General features: G+C 45.5%; 4 protein-coding genes across 4 annotated transcripts; 2 read left to right on the top strand and 2 right to left on the bottom strand.

The window, feature by feature from the left end:
• Positions 1 to 3,951: 3,951 nt before the first annotated feature.
• Positions 3,952 to 5,499, bottom strand: LOC9654189 (cyclic pyranopterin monophosphate synthase). Its single transcript, XM_002982931.2, has 6 exons — positions 5,358 to 5,499; positions 4,702 to 5,304; positions 4,602 to 4,632; positions 4,391 to 4,494; positions 4,199 to 4,344; positions 3,952 to 4,139 (listed from the first exon to the last, which is right to left on the bottom strand). The coding sequence occupies exons 1-2, from the start codon at positions 5,463 to 5,465 to the stop codon at positions 4,711 to 4,713; spliced, it is 702 nt and encodes a 233-aa protein (XP_002982977.2). The 5' UTR covers positions 5,466 to 5,499; the 3' UTR covers positions 3,952 to 4,139; positions 4,199 to 4,344; positions 4,391 to 4,494; positions 4,602 to 4,632; positions 4,702 to 4,710.
• A 4-nt stretch (positions 5,500 to 5,503) lies between these two features.
• Positions 5,504 to 7,086, top strand: LOC9654011 (zinc finger protein 26). Its single transcript, XM_002983032.2, has 7 exons — positions 5,504 to 5,759; positions 5,846 to 5,999; positions 6,060 to 6,204; positions 6,278 to 6,399; positions 6,459 to 6,609; positions 6,664 to 6,800; positions 6,863 to 7,086. The coding sequence occupies exons 1-7, from the start codon at positions 5,513 to 5,515 to the stop codon at positions 6,957 to 6,959; spliced, it is 1,053 nt and encodes a 350-aa protein (XP_002983078.2). The 5' UTR covers positions 5,504 to 5,512; the 3' UTR covers positions 6,960 to 7,086.
• LOC9654188 (UDP-galactose/UDP-glucose transporter 7) lies at positions 6,959 to 8,776 on the bottom strand. The gene is made up of 8 exons (XM_002982930.2): positions 8,601 to 8,776; positions 8,334 to 8,463; positions 8,168 to 8,273; positions 7,846 to 8,091; positions 7,671 to 7,781; positions 7,454 to 7,612; positions 7,257 to 7,400; positions 6,959 to 7,203 (listed from the first exon to the last, which is right to left on the bottom strand). The coding sequence occupies exons 2-8, from the start codon at positions 8,426 to 8,428 to the stop codon at positions 7,027 to 7,029; spliced, it is 1,038 nt and encodes a 345-aa protein (XP_002982976.1). The 5' UTR covers positions 8,429 to 8,463; positions 8,601 to 8,776; the 3' UTR covers positions 6,959 to 7,026.
• On the top strand, positions 8,456 to 9,834 carry LOC9654010 (probable dolichyl-diphosphooligosaccharide--protein glycosyltransferase subunit 3). Its single transcript, XM_002983031.2, has 2 exons — positions 8,456 to 8,671; positions 8,902 to 9,834. The coding sequence occupies exons 1-2, from the start codon at positions 8,456 to 8,458 to the stop codon at positions 9,832 to 9,834; spliced, it is 1,149 nt and encodes a 382-aa protein (XP_002983077.2).
• Positions 9,835 to 10,431: the final 597 nt, after the last annotated feature.

The raw sequence follows: 10,431 nt of genomic DNA, 5'->3' as shown, positions 1-10,431 counted from the left end.
TTTGAAGCCACTTTTGGGATCTTGGCAAACACTTTAAATTGGAATAAAAATCTATAGAGGTTGTGAGTGAAACTCCTTCAAATGGTTATTAGTGTGATCATTTAATTTTCCACACTAAATCCACAATACAATAGTATGGACCACTTTAAATTTAGTCCACACCACTTTAAAGTAAAAACTGTGGTTACTAAATTTTTCATACTAATTTAGTATGACCACTAAATTAGTCTTGCTCCAACACTCCTTGATAAGATTTTGATTGAAGGTTTGAACACATGCTTTTTACTCCCCTTTGGCTGATGTAATGCTTAGCTTGGATCAAAGTCTCCCAAACTGTTGGATAGGAACAATAGTCTTTATAAGTAGATTACAACCAAAGTAATGAAACATGCTGAAATGCTTGTTTCTCTTATTGATAATGCAGGATTGATTGTGTGGGCTTCCATGCTCATGTTGAACATCAAGCTGTAGGATCTTGAGCTGTGCTATAGTCATCAAGTTCATTCTATGACTTAGGAGTATCTTAAAATACTGGCTCACTTTTTTCATTCATAATATCAAAACCAATTTGACTACTTTCAGTGATGGAGTTGTTCAAGTGTGTATCCTCCAGTGGTAGTGGTGATGGTGGTGGGGGATTTCTGGTGGGGGTTCTAAAGGAAGTCTCTATAAGGTAATAGTGATGTTTTTGTACCAGGAAATTCACTGCAATCCATTAAGCTCTGTGGTTAGATTTGAAGGTAAAATATATCTAGAGTTGATGTTTTTGCGTGTTGAGGAGATTAAATACATTAGAACCATTTCCTTAAAGAATATCATCATGTATACTAGAACCTTTTTCTGCTTGAAAATCCACATGTGGAACCCACCTTTGGTAGTTTCATTGTAACTAAGCATCATACATCTCATGAAGTGATCTTCCCACTTTGTTCTATGTTCCTCCTTTGAAATGTATGAATATTCTTTACAACTAAACACCTGTAAATATGAAAGAGTAGGCTTATTACTAGTCTAGAGTTCTTTTGGTGTCTTGTTCAAAACCACTTTGGTGGGAAGAATATTTTGGACATAAACAACTGTGTTTATAGCTTTAGCCCAGAAAAATATAGGAACATGCATGGCTTTGAGCATTATATGGGATGAATTAAGAATTATGAGCATTTTCCTCTCCACAACCATTTTGGCCCTGTTTGTATGGCACTGAGATCTGGAGGGAAATTCTTCATGAAGATAAGGAGAAGTTCCTGACCACCATCTACTTGAAGCACGTGTATTGATCAATCACGTTCTTTTTCTATTGTCTGGATCCAGTCATGGAAAGCTTTTAGTGCATTTAATTTCTGTTTAAAGGAAAGAAACCATGGTGAACTAACTAAAGTTGTCCACTATTAGTAAAAAAATAGTAGGCTGCATTCAAAGATTTAAGTAGAGACCCAAATATTAATGTGAATAAGATCTAAAATTGAAATACCTCTTGTCATAGCCTTTTTTGGAAGTGGCTTTTTCTTCATCTTTACTCGTAGACAATCCTATATATTCCCTTGTTTGATCCTTTCAAAGATGGTATGCTATGCAAAATCAAAATAGTAGTACCTATCTATAATTTGCATGTGCTAGTCTTCAATGCTAAAGCTATAAATTATTAGACACCAAGACAGTATTAACACTAATAGAGATTAGAGGAAAAAAGAAATATCCATTCTTTGGAACAGCTTGAGCAATACTTATGTGTTCATAAATGACATTTTCTACTGTTTGATGAAAGAAGGTTTAAACTCCATCCTTTGCAAGCATAGAAATGGATAAAAGGTGGCGAGAAAGTGGGACAAATAGAACATTAGTTATCTCATGTTGTACAGTAGCAAGAAAAATCTTTCCAAAAGTTATCATTCTCAATTTCTCACCACTAGTAAAACTAAAAATTGCCTATAGCTTATTTGCTGGAAGCTAAACAATTCAATGTCAAGCGATGAATGGTGCCGCTATTAAGAAACAAATTCTAGTGCTGGCATTTTCCATACTCAGCATAATCTGCAAATATCAAGGATGAGTTCAACAACATATAATTATTGGAAGCTACTAAGGTTTTTTCTTGCAAGGAGCTGAACTTGGGTGGTGGTCTGAGATTGCTTGGTATGTGGAGAAGGATGCTGAAGAGGAGTTTCCACAAGTTATGTTTGAGGGGGTACATTCAGCCTCATGACATTTCCAAGCTTGAGGGCCCTGACTCACTGCTGTGGGGGTTTTGTTTGATGATGCAAGGGAACAGGTTCATTGATGATAAGAAGATGATTCACAAGATTGATTGACAAGAGAAGCCTTGGAGGAAGAAACCCTTAATAAGTCCAAGTGTAGCAATGTGTCATCATTAGGTGAAGATGACGAAGAGGAGAGTAATGAGGAGGAAGAAAAAGTCTTTTAACTATCATTAATTTTATTTTTGTTTAATTAACTTTAATATAAAACCATAATTTGGAATAATTTAGAAAAAGGTACATGAATGTGAGGCTTAGGGTTCACAGAGATGGCAAAGATGTTGTAGGGATTAAGAATGGAATGTGGATAAAAATGACTCCTAGCTAAGATGACAATTTAAGAATCTAACCTCAAGCCTCAGATCAAGTGTTAACACCCCATGCATGCAAAGCACTGCCCCTCTCTCAATCGCTACCTCTGCTCTCTGTCCATCATGCCTAGAGCTTGTCAAGAACCTTCCTCCTTAAGAACCCAGCTCCTTGCCACATCATCCCAATTCTGTTTAAAGTCCCAAGTACAGGCCACCGTAACCCGCTACATCTGTAGCACTTACTCCCCCCTTTAAAATTGTGTGACCTCACACAAAATATTGATTTAAATTATCCATCTCATCTCAGTAATAGCTACACAAGTTATCCTTTTCAACATCAGTACTCCACAAATCTAAAGCATAATGTTTCATCACAGCATCACAATCATTTCACACTCCATTTCTCTACCAAGCTCACAATCTCCATGAACATCAAGCTTTCTGGCCATGACTCCCAACTCTTTCAATCCTTAGCTCATAATCTCAAAAGATCTATGAGTGTTACATCAGAAGTTCTTTAGTCATGAATTTATCATGTTAGCCTAACTCTTTTAATTCTCAACTCACAATCTTAAAAAATTTGTCAGTGCCACACCACAAGCTTTTTAGCCATGAATTTATCATGCTAGCCCAACTTACACAATTCTGAATTCACAACCTCAAAAACATCAAGCTTTCTGGCCATGACTTTGTCATGATAACCCAACTCTCTCAATTCTTAGCTCATAATCTCAAAAGATCTGTGAGTGTTACATCAAGAATCTTAAAATTTCTTAGATCACTGCCTCAAAACAACGTATCACGTTATCAAGAGGAAGATAAATGGTTAACATGAGAAGCAAGCCTCTATGCTTTCAACAGCAATTGCAACACTTTGAAGGCTGGCTCTAGCCCTCAAAAGGTAGCCAAGAACCTAGGGAAGGTTAAGTCCCAAGTACCGTAACCCGCTGCACTGTGCTTCGTGGCGTCGTGCTTGATTTGGATCTAACGCTCCGGACGCTCAACTTGCGGGCGCTGCAAGCCAACCGTGTCTACGCATCCGCAAAGGAAATGGAGCTGGCATTGCAGACGATAGAAAACGCTAGGAGGTCCAACAAATCCGCACTCCCTGGGTGGCAGAAGCATGCCGCTATATTGACTCCAAGAAGCTCTGTCGGGGGATGATCACGCTGAGCAGCACAAGCGACGCGAAGAACTTTTGCGAGATGTGGGGCGCCAAGCCGTGCGAAGTTTTGATGGTGGGCGATACGATGTTGCGTGCGCGGGAGCGATGACTTGCTTGGTGGATCCATTGTTTCGCTACAAGATTGACGAGCTCCCTCCTCACCAGCGACCCGATTTCAAGGTGCATTCGCTCCACGATCTCAAGCCGCTCATCGCCAAACTGTGTAGAAGAGATCGTGATTCACAATTCTTCGAGCTTAGAACCTCAAAATTTAAGGAAGATACGCTTCCGGAGGTGGTGGCTCGAGGCTCCCACCTCGTCTCTCCAGAATCTGGACGAGAGCAAGGTATGCGATCCCCAAAAGCACGGCAAGCGCTCCAGTTATTCGAGCCGTGACTTCGCCATCATCTATCCAGTGAACAAACGCTTAAACAACAGGATAATTCTCAACTCCTTCTACGACGTACCCTTCTTCTTAGGCTTCGGCGTCTCTTCTCTTCTCTCGGGAAGGATTTCCTGCTCTTGAGGAGGAGGGACCTCCCTTTCATCGTTGTCCGCTTGTCTCACGATTCTTGTCAACCTCAAGACCCTCTTCGGCTTGCACTGTAGCGTCCTGTATGTGCAATGTGAATCAAAGACATTTAGAAACTAGAGGTTACCTGGAGAATGAGCAGCAGCCAGGAAGCGTTGGTCTGGTTTCTCCGCCACACCTCAAGTTCGTCGTCGCCCATGAAGTGATTGAAGCCATAGCAGCGTTATCCACCTGGATTGCGATATTAGCTTATAAAGAGATCACACACTATCAATGGAGAGAAACTTAGCGGAGAACTATCTGGAAAAGAATGCTCTCGAGTTTAGAGACTGTGATACCTTGCTACAAAATCCATAGCACATCATCCATCTGGATCCAAAGCTCGACATATTAGCAAGAGGAGGAAAACGAAAAAAAGAAAAGAAAGAGAGATCTTACAGTGCTTCTTCAATTCTGCTCTCGATGCCAGTCGCCACTCTTGCCACCGGACTTGGACACGAGCTCGATGCCGGATATCTGTATAGCCTTGGACGCAGCCTTGCACATATCGTACACCGTCAAGCAAGCCACCGAGACAGCCGTGAGAGCTTCCATCTCCACACCAGTCGGGCCAACCGAGCTAGCCTCCGCGGTGACTTCCACACAGCTAGCCTCCTCGTCCAGCGCCATCTTCACGTCCACCGAGCTGAGAGCTATGGTGTGGCACAGGGGTATGAGCGTCGCGGTTTGCTTGGCGGCCTGGATGCCCGCTATCTTGGCCACTGTCAAGACGTCTCCCTTGGCGATCTTGTTGGCGGCCACGAGATGGAAGACGTCGGGGCCGAGGAGGACTCTACCGGACGCTACTGCGTTCCTTTTGGTGTCCATCTTGTGAGAGACGTCCACCATCGAGGCCTTTCCAGAGCTATCGACGTGAGTTAGAGAAGAAGATCGATCTCTAGCTATCGATGGAGCTGCGATGCTCTGGGACGATGGATCTCTCGCTGGAAATCCTTGCGCGCCAGCAGCGGCAGGGGGAGCACCAAACATTTCTTCCAGCTCCTGTGGAAACTCCACACGATCACGACTGATTCAAGGAGGAAATCTTGCTCTACCTGGTTGAATTCTTCAATGTTGCGATCGATGCTGCTGTACGATCGAGCGGAAATGCAAGCGCTGCGCCGGGCGATCGCGATCCCTGCGCGCCTCGCCAAGCTGCCCATCCTGAAGAGCCCTAATCTAATCCAATCTAGGGCTTAAGAGTGCCACAATGCAGGAAGAGGACGGCAATGGCGCGTCTTCTTCTTCTCGCAAGAGGTACGCCGAGGAGGAGCAAGAGAGCACTGCTGTGATGAAGAAGAGGATCCACAGCGCGCAGGAAGACGCCGCGCTAAATCTTGCGGCCGCCGCCACATTCTCGGCGATCTCGCACGATGAGTTGCCAATCGGTGTGGTGGAGAAGAAGGTGAAGAAACGCAAGAAGCTCAAGCAAGTGGTCATTCGGCTGGATTCTTTCGGTACGTGAGATAGAAACTAGGAAGAACTCTTTCTTCGTTTTCTCTTTTTCCGTTTGGATTTCTTTCTCAGTTGTGAGTCAATGCAGCTCACCAGAGGCTAATGGAAGTTGTGTCGGATCAATATGGTGGCAGCTTGGAAGCTCTTGTAAACGCAGCAGTGGATGCGAGGATTGGGCCGGAGTGCTCGAGCAAGAAATCTAGCCTTCGAAAACCAAATCTCTCAAAGTGGAAGCGAATGAAGTAAGCAACTCTTTCTTCTTCTTTTCTATGCTTTCGCTGAAGGATTGCTTTGAATTCCAGGTTTGAGCAGCTCAAGAGCAGCGAATTGCAAGAACTGGCGATGGCATTCCAAAATTTAGCGGAATCATCAGCCTTGGCAGCTGAGCTTCCGGCCGAGCTACTTGGAATCCCGTGGCACGAGCTCACTGTAGTACACTACGAGAAGGTAGAAAACCTTCTCGTGTTTCATTCTCTCTTTTGCCTGGTCTGACTGTTTTCCAGTTCTTCTTTTCTCGCAGATGCTCGTCGAGACGAAGAAAATGCTCCTGCTGATCGATAAAACGCACGACTGCCCTCACGCGGGATGCAACAAGCGGTTTGCAACACCAGGAAGTCTTGGAGATCATCTAAACGAGCACAAGTGAGTTCACGCTTGACTCTACTTCTCTCGTATATGATCTAGTTTGGTTACATCTCCAGTGGCCAGAGACCATACCTTTGCAGCTTTGAGAACTGCAGCCTTCGGTTTAGCAGCAAGCAGCTACTGAGCCGACACGTAAAAAAGCACGAGAGAGCTCACAAATGCACCTTTGAAGGATGCAACAAGCGCTTTGCTTTCCGCGAACGTCTGGTAAGTCGTAGGAGTGCTCGGAGTGACTGGATTAAATGGTTTTCTCTCTTGTAGGTTGTCCACCAAAAGATCCACTGCGATGACAGGCCCTTGGTGTGTCCCTTCGAAGGCTGCGGAAAGAGCTTCAAGTGGCTCAACTCACTCAATGGTCACAAGAGAACACATACTGGAGAGAAGCCATTTCACTGCACGTAAGAGAAGAAAAACTCGATTTTGTTTGCAAAAACCCGAGAACCAACGTGTTTTTCTCCAGGTTTTCTGGCTGTGAGCGCTCTTTCGGATATAAGGTGGATCTCACAAGACACGTAAGAACGCACTATGGCCAGCATGCTCGACCAAATCCAAGATAAAAACCGCTAGGAACTTCCATTCTTTGTATTTTTTCTGAGAGAACGATCGTCTTTTGTGATCAATCGTTTACTTGGTTGATCCTATTTGTATCAATGGTTTCTCCTGCATAGATTTGGAAGATTTGGATTTCCTTCGCTTGAGTTTGGCAACGGAGTACCATACTCCACCCGCGGTGTTAATGACTAAGCCAGCGACATTTAGAGCGTGAACCTCTACGCCACCAAGGACTATGAAACCAAGAAGCTGTCAAAGCGTCAAGCCGTGAGCTATGAAATATTGAAAACCAGAGTGTTTACCGTGGATCCGACTCCTTTAAGCACTCCCACAATCGTGGTTGTCAACGCAGAGTTTACGATTGTGCAAAGAAACATGGTGTAGTTGAGGACAATTCCCATAATCAGCGAGAGAGCAACGATGACAAAGAAGTAAATCGATTGGATCTGAGAAAAGCGAGATCAGGATTAGACTCTTTAGTTTGCAAGACAAGTCGAACCTTGTAAAAAAGCAGCCTCGGAGCAGTGCCAGCTTCTCCAGTGAAGATTATCAAAACTGCCAGAAATGGAAGCGAGAGGAGAGCATTATAATACATAAGCTCTGTGGAGGACATGCCGTCCTCCCCTCCAGACCTTTCCACGAGCACCAAATATGCAGTCTAGAAAAACCAAAATCAGTTTTCTTGGCAATAAGTTTTAAAACCTCCAAGAGCAAACCTGGAAGGAAACCGATGTCAAGGCCAATGCATAGCCTACTAAATCGAATGAAAAATCTCCTAGAGCCGCGATAAGAACTCCAAAACCAGTAGTCATGACTGACAAAGCAACCTGAACAAGAAAAAACAGTTAGTCATCAATCAAATCGGTGAAAGATTTAGCGCGAAAATCTTACTTGTGTAGCCGGTTTTCCCTTGCCAGTAAAAATGTCGGTCACGAGAACCGCCAGTGGTGTCAGTCTTTTAAGAGCGATATACATTGGAATGTTCACTCCCTGAAGGCTCGCCAAAGCGAAAGCAACGTTCGCATTGTAGAAAAAGGACAGCGGAAGAAGTTTTCTCGCAATTTTGAGAGAAAACTGTGGAGTTTGTGAAATCCCAAAGCTGCCCCCTAGATGCAACAGCAAGACAGTCGCAACTTGCTGGAAGAACAGAAGAGCAAATTAAAAAACCACTGTCAATGTTTTTTTCTTTTCCTGTCTCTGGATATGAAGGTACCTGGAGCGTTAGAAGAGACATAGAATACGGATACTCCATAAGCACAGCTTTGTTAAGGAAAACCATGGCCAAGGACGCGAATCCATAGGAAACAGCTGCAATCAAGCTGAAAACACCGAGAGCAAACACGTAAAAGCTACTACTTTAAAGTCACGAGGAAACCAACCTTATCAACGAAGTATCGTTCCTCTTGGGCGGCTCGTCCGCCTTCTCGAGCTTTCCAGTCTCTGGATCCTTGGCATAGCCTCCCAAGCTGCCCATTGCGAGCAAAATCCGGGCCGCAAAGTCATGAATCCCTGTATACCCGAGCTTGGAATCAATCAAAATGCGAGATCAAGAGCTAGAATTTTCGCGAAGAAACGAGCTTCTAGCAAGAATACTCGCGAAATCTTAACCCAGATCAAGCTAAATCGCCAGGAAATCGCTCTCGTACCTCAAGATTGTGCTCATTCCTCCACATTTATGATGCTCCATCGCAATGCCCCAGATCAGATGCTCCTACTGGTGCGCCATAGAATAATCCTCTGCGCCTTGAATGCCTACCCTACCGCCTGACTCCCCGACTGGAAACTGGAGTGATGGAGACGCCAATCTAGGTTTCCAACGAAGATTCTGCCACGGTGGACATCCACGTCATATCCATTCCATCTCCACGTGTTATGCCACGATACTGTACACGTGTGACACCATGACACACTACACGTGTCACGAAAGAATTCTTGGCGCTTTTGTAGGTCACCAAGAAAATGTGTGCCGCCTCTTTCGTCCTTTTGATGGCTACGATCGCCTCCGCGGGCGCTCTTCTAGGCGACGATCGTGTCAGGGAGCTCGCAAGATTGAGAGCGGCCTCCAGCGATGGCGTCATTGAGCTCCAGGATTCCTCCCTAGAGTCGCTAATTCTCGGAAGATCGGGGCTAGGGCGGGGATTCTACATTCTCTTCTTCGATTCCAGCGCGGCCAGCGGCAGGGACGAGTTCTTCCAGTCCGAATTCTCCTCTCTGGCCTACTCCTTTCTCAAGAATCACGCCGGCTCGACATCGATCTTCTTCGCGTCCATGCAAGCCTCGAAGTCTCCTCCCGTCGCGCTCCATAGCTTCAACGTCACAGGTTTTCACATTCCTTGCGTTCTCTATCTCCCACCCAGCGGTGGCGGCATCGAGATCCTACCGCGATCGAGCACCGCGCAGCAGCTAGCGCTCACGATCCGCTCGAAATCCGGCATAGAAATCGGGGAGATATTCTCGCCGCCTCTCTCCACCGGGAGACGGATCGCGCTCGCATGCACCGCCGTGATCCTTGCGTGCCTCTCCCCGGCAGCGCTCAAAGCTCCCTTCCTCCAAGATCCCAAGATTTGGTGTGGAGCGGCCATCACGCTCTACATCTTCGTGATCTCCGGGGGCATTTTCAGCATCTTGTACCAGGTCCCATTGATCCATCCCCGGAGTGGCCACGCATTTCATCGTGAGCCAGATGGGCAGTTCGGTGCCGAGGGAATTCTCGTGGCTTCGTTGTACGCAGTGCCGTCAGTCGCTATCAGCGTCATCGTCCACTGGCTGCCCAGAGTTCCCTCGAGAGTAATGCCGGCACTGGCGATCATGGGGGTGGCATCTTGCTGTGCTCTCGGTTGCCTCTCAAGGCTCCACGAGTGGAAGACTAGGAGGAGCTGATGATCACTCACTCGATGTGCTTGGCATGAATCATCACGACGATACAGATAACATGCTTCTTTTTTCAAGAGATTTGTGTGTTTAAGAGATTCGTGGAGGACGCCACCTTCTTTTACTTAGGAAGCAAGTAAGCTCCACAATCACATCAAAACAATGGAGAGCGCCATCCAGCACCATCTACACCACAGCTGAGAGAACCTGTTAGAACAGGGCAGTTGTCTACCTCTCCCTCCTTACCTTGAAAAGATCATTGTCAAGAATGAGAAAGTGGAGTAAAGGTCTCTGGAACTAGAGATATGAGTTGATCTGATCTTTGTTGCATATCACAATGAACATTACTCCCTTGCAAGTTATATCGGCACCCAATCGCATTGAAACTTGGTGAAGAACATTCCATCCACCTCCGCTCTAGTGATAGTTATTCTGCACATTCCAAGACAAGTTGTCAAGAATCCACTGTCAGATACCTTTAATCCCGGGAGCTCTGCTGGTGCTGGTGCTGGTGTTGGCGTCACCTTTACGAACAGAGAGGGGGAGGAAGAGAGGACTTAGAAGCTGCCGCTATTGAACCCAAGCATGAGCACCACACTGTGGTTA

This window comes from Selaginella moellendorffii, unplaced genomic scaffold (assembly GCF_000143415.4).
Source record: "Selaginella moellendorffii unplaced genomic scaffold, v1.0 SELMOscaffold_56, whole genome shotgun sequence".
Taxonomy (NCBI): domain Eukaryota; kingdom Viridiplantae; phylum Streptophyta; class Lycopodiopsida; order Selaginellales; family Selaginellaceae; genus Selaginella; species Selaginella moellendorffii.
This window is presented reverse-complemented; position numbering and strand designations above follow the sequence as displayed.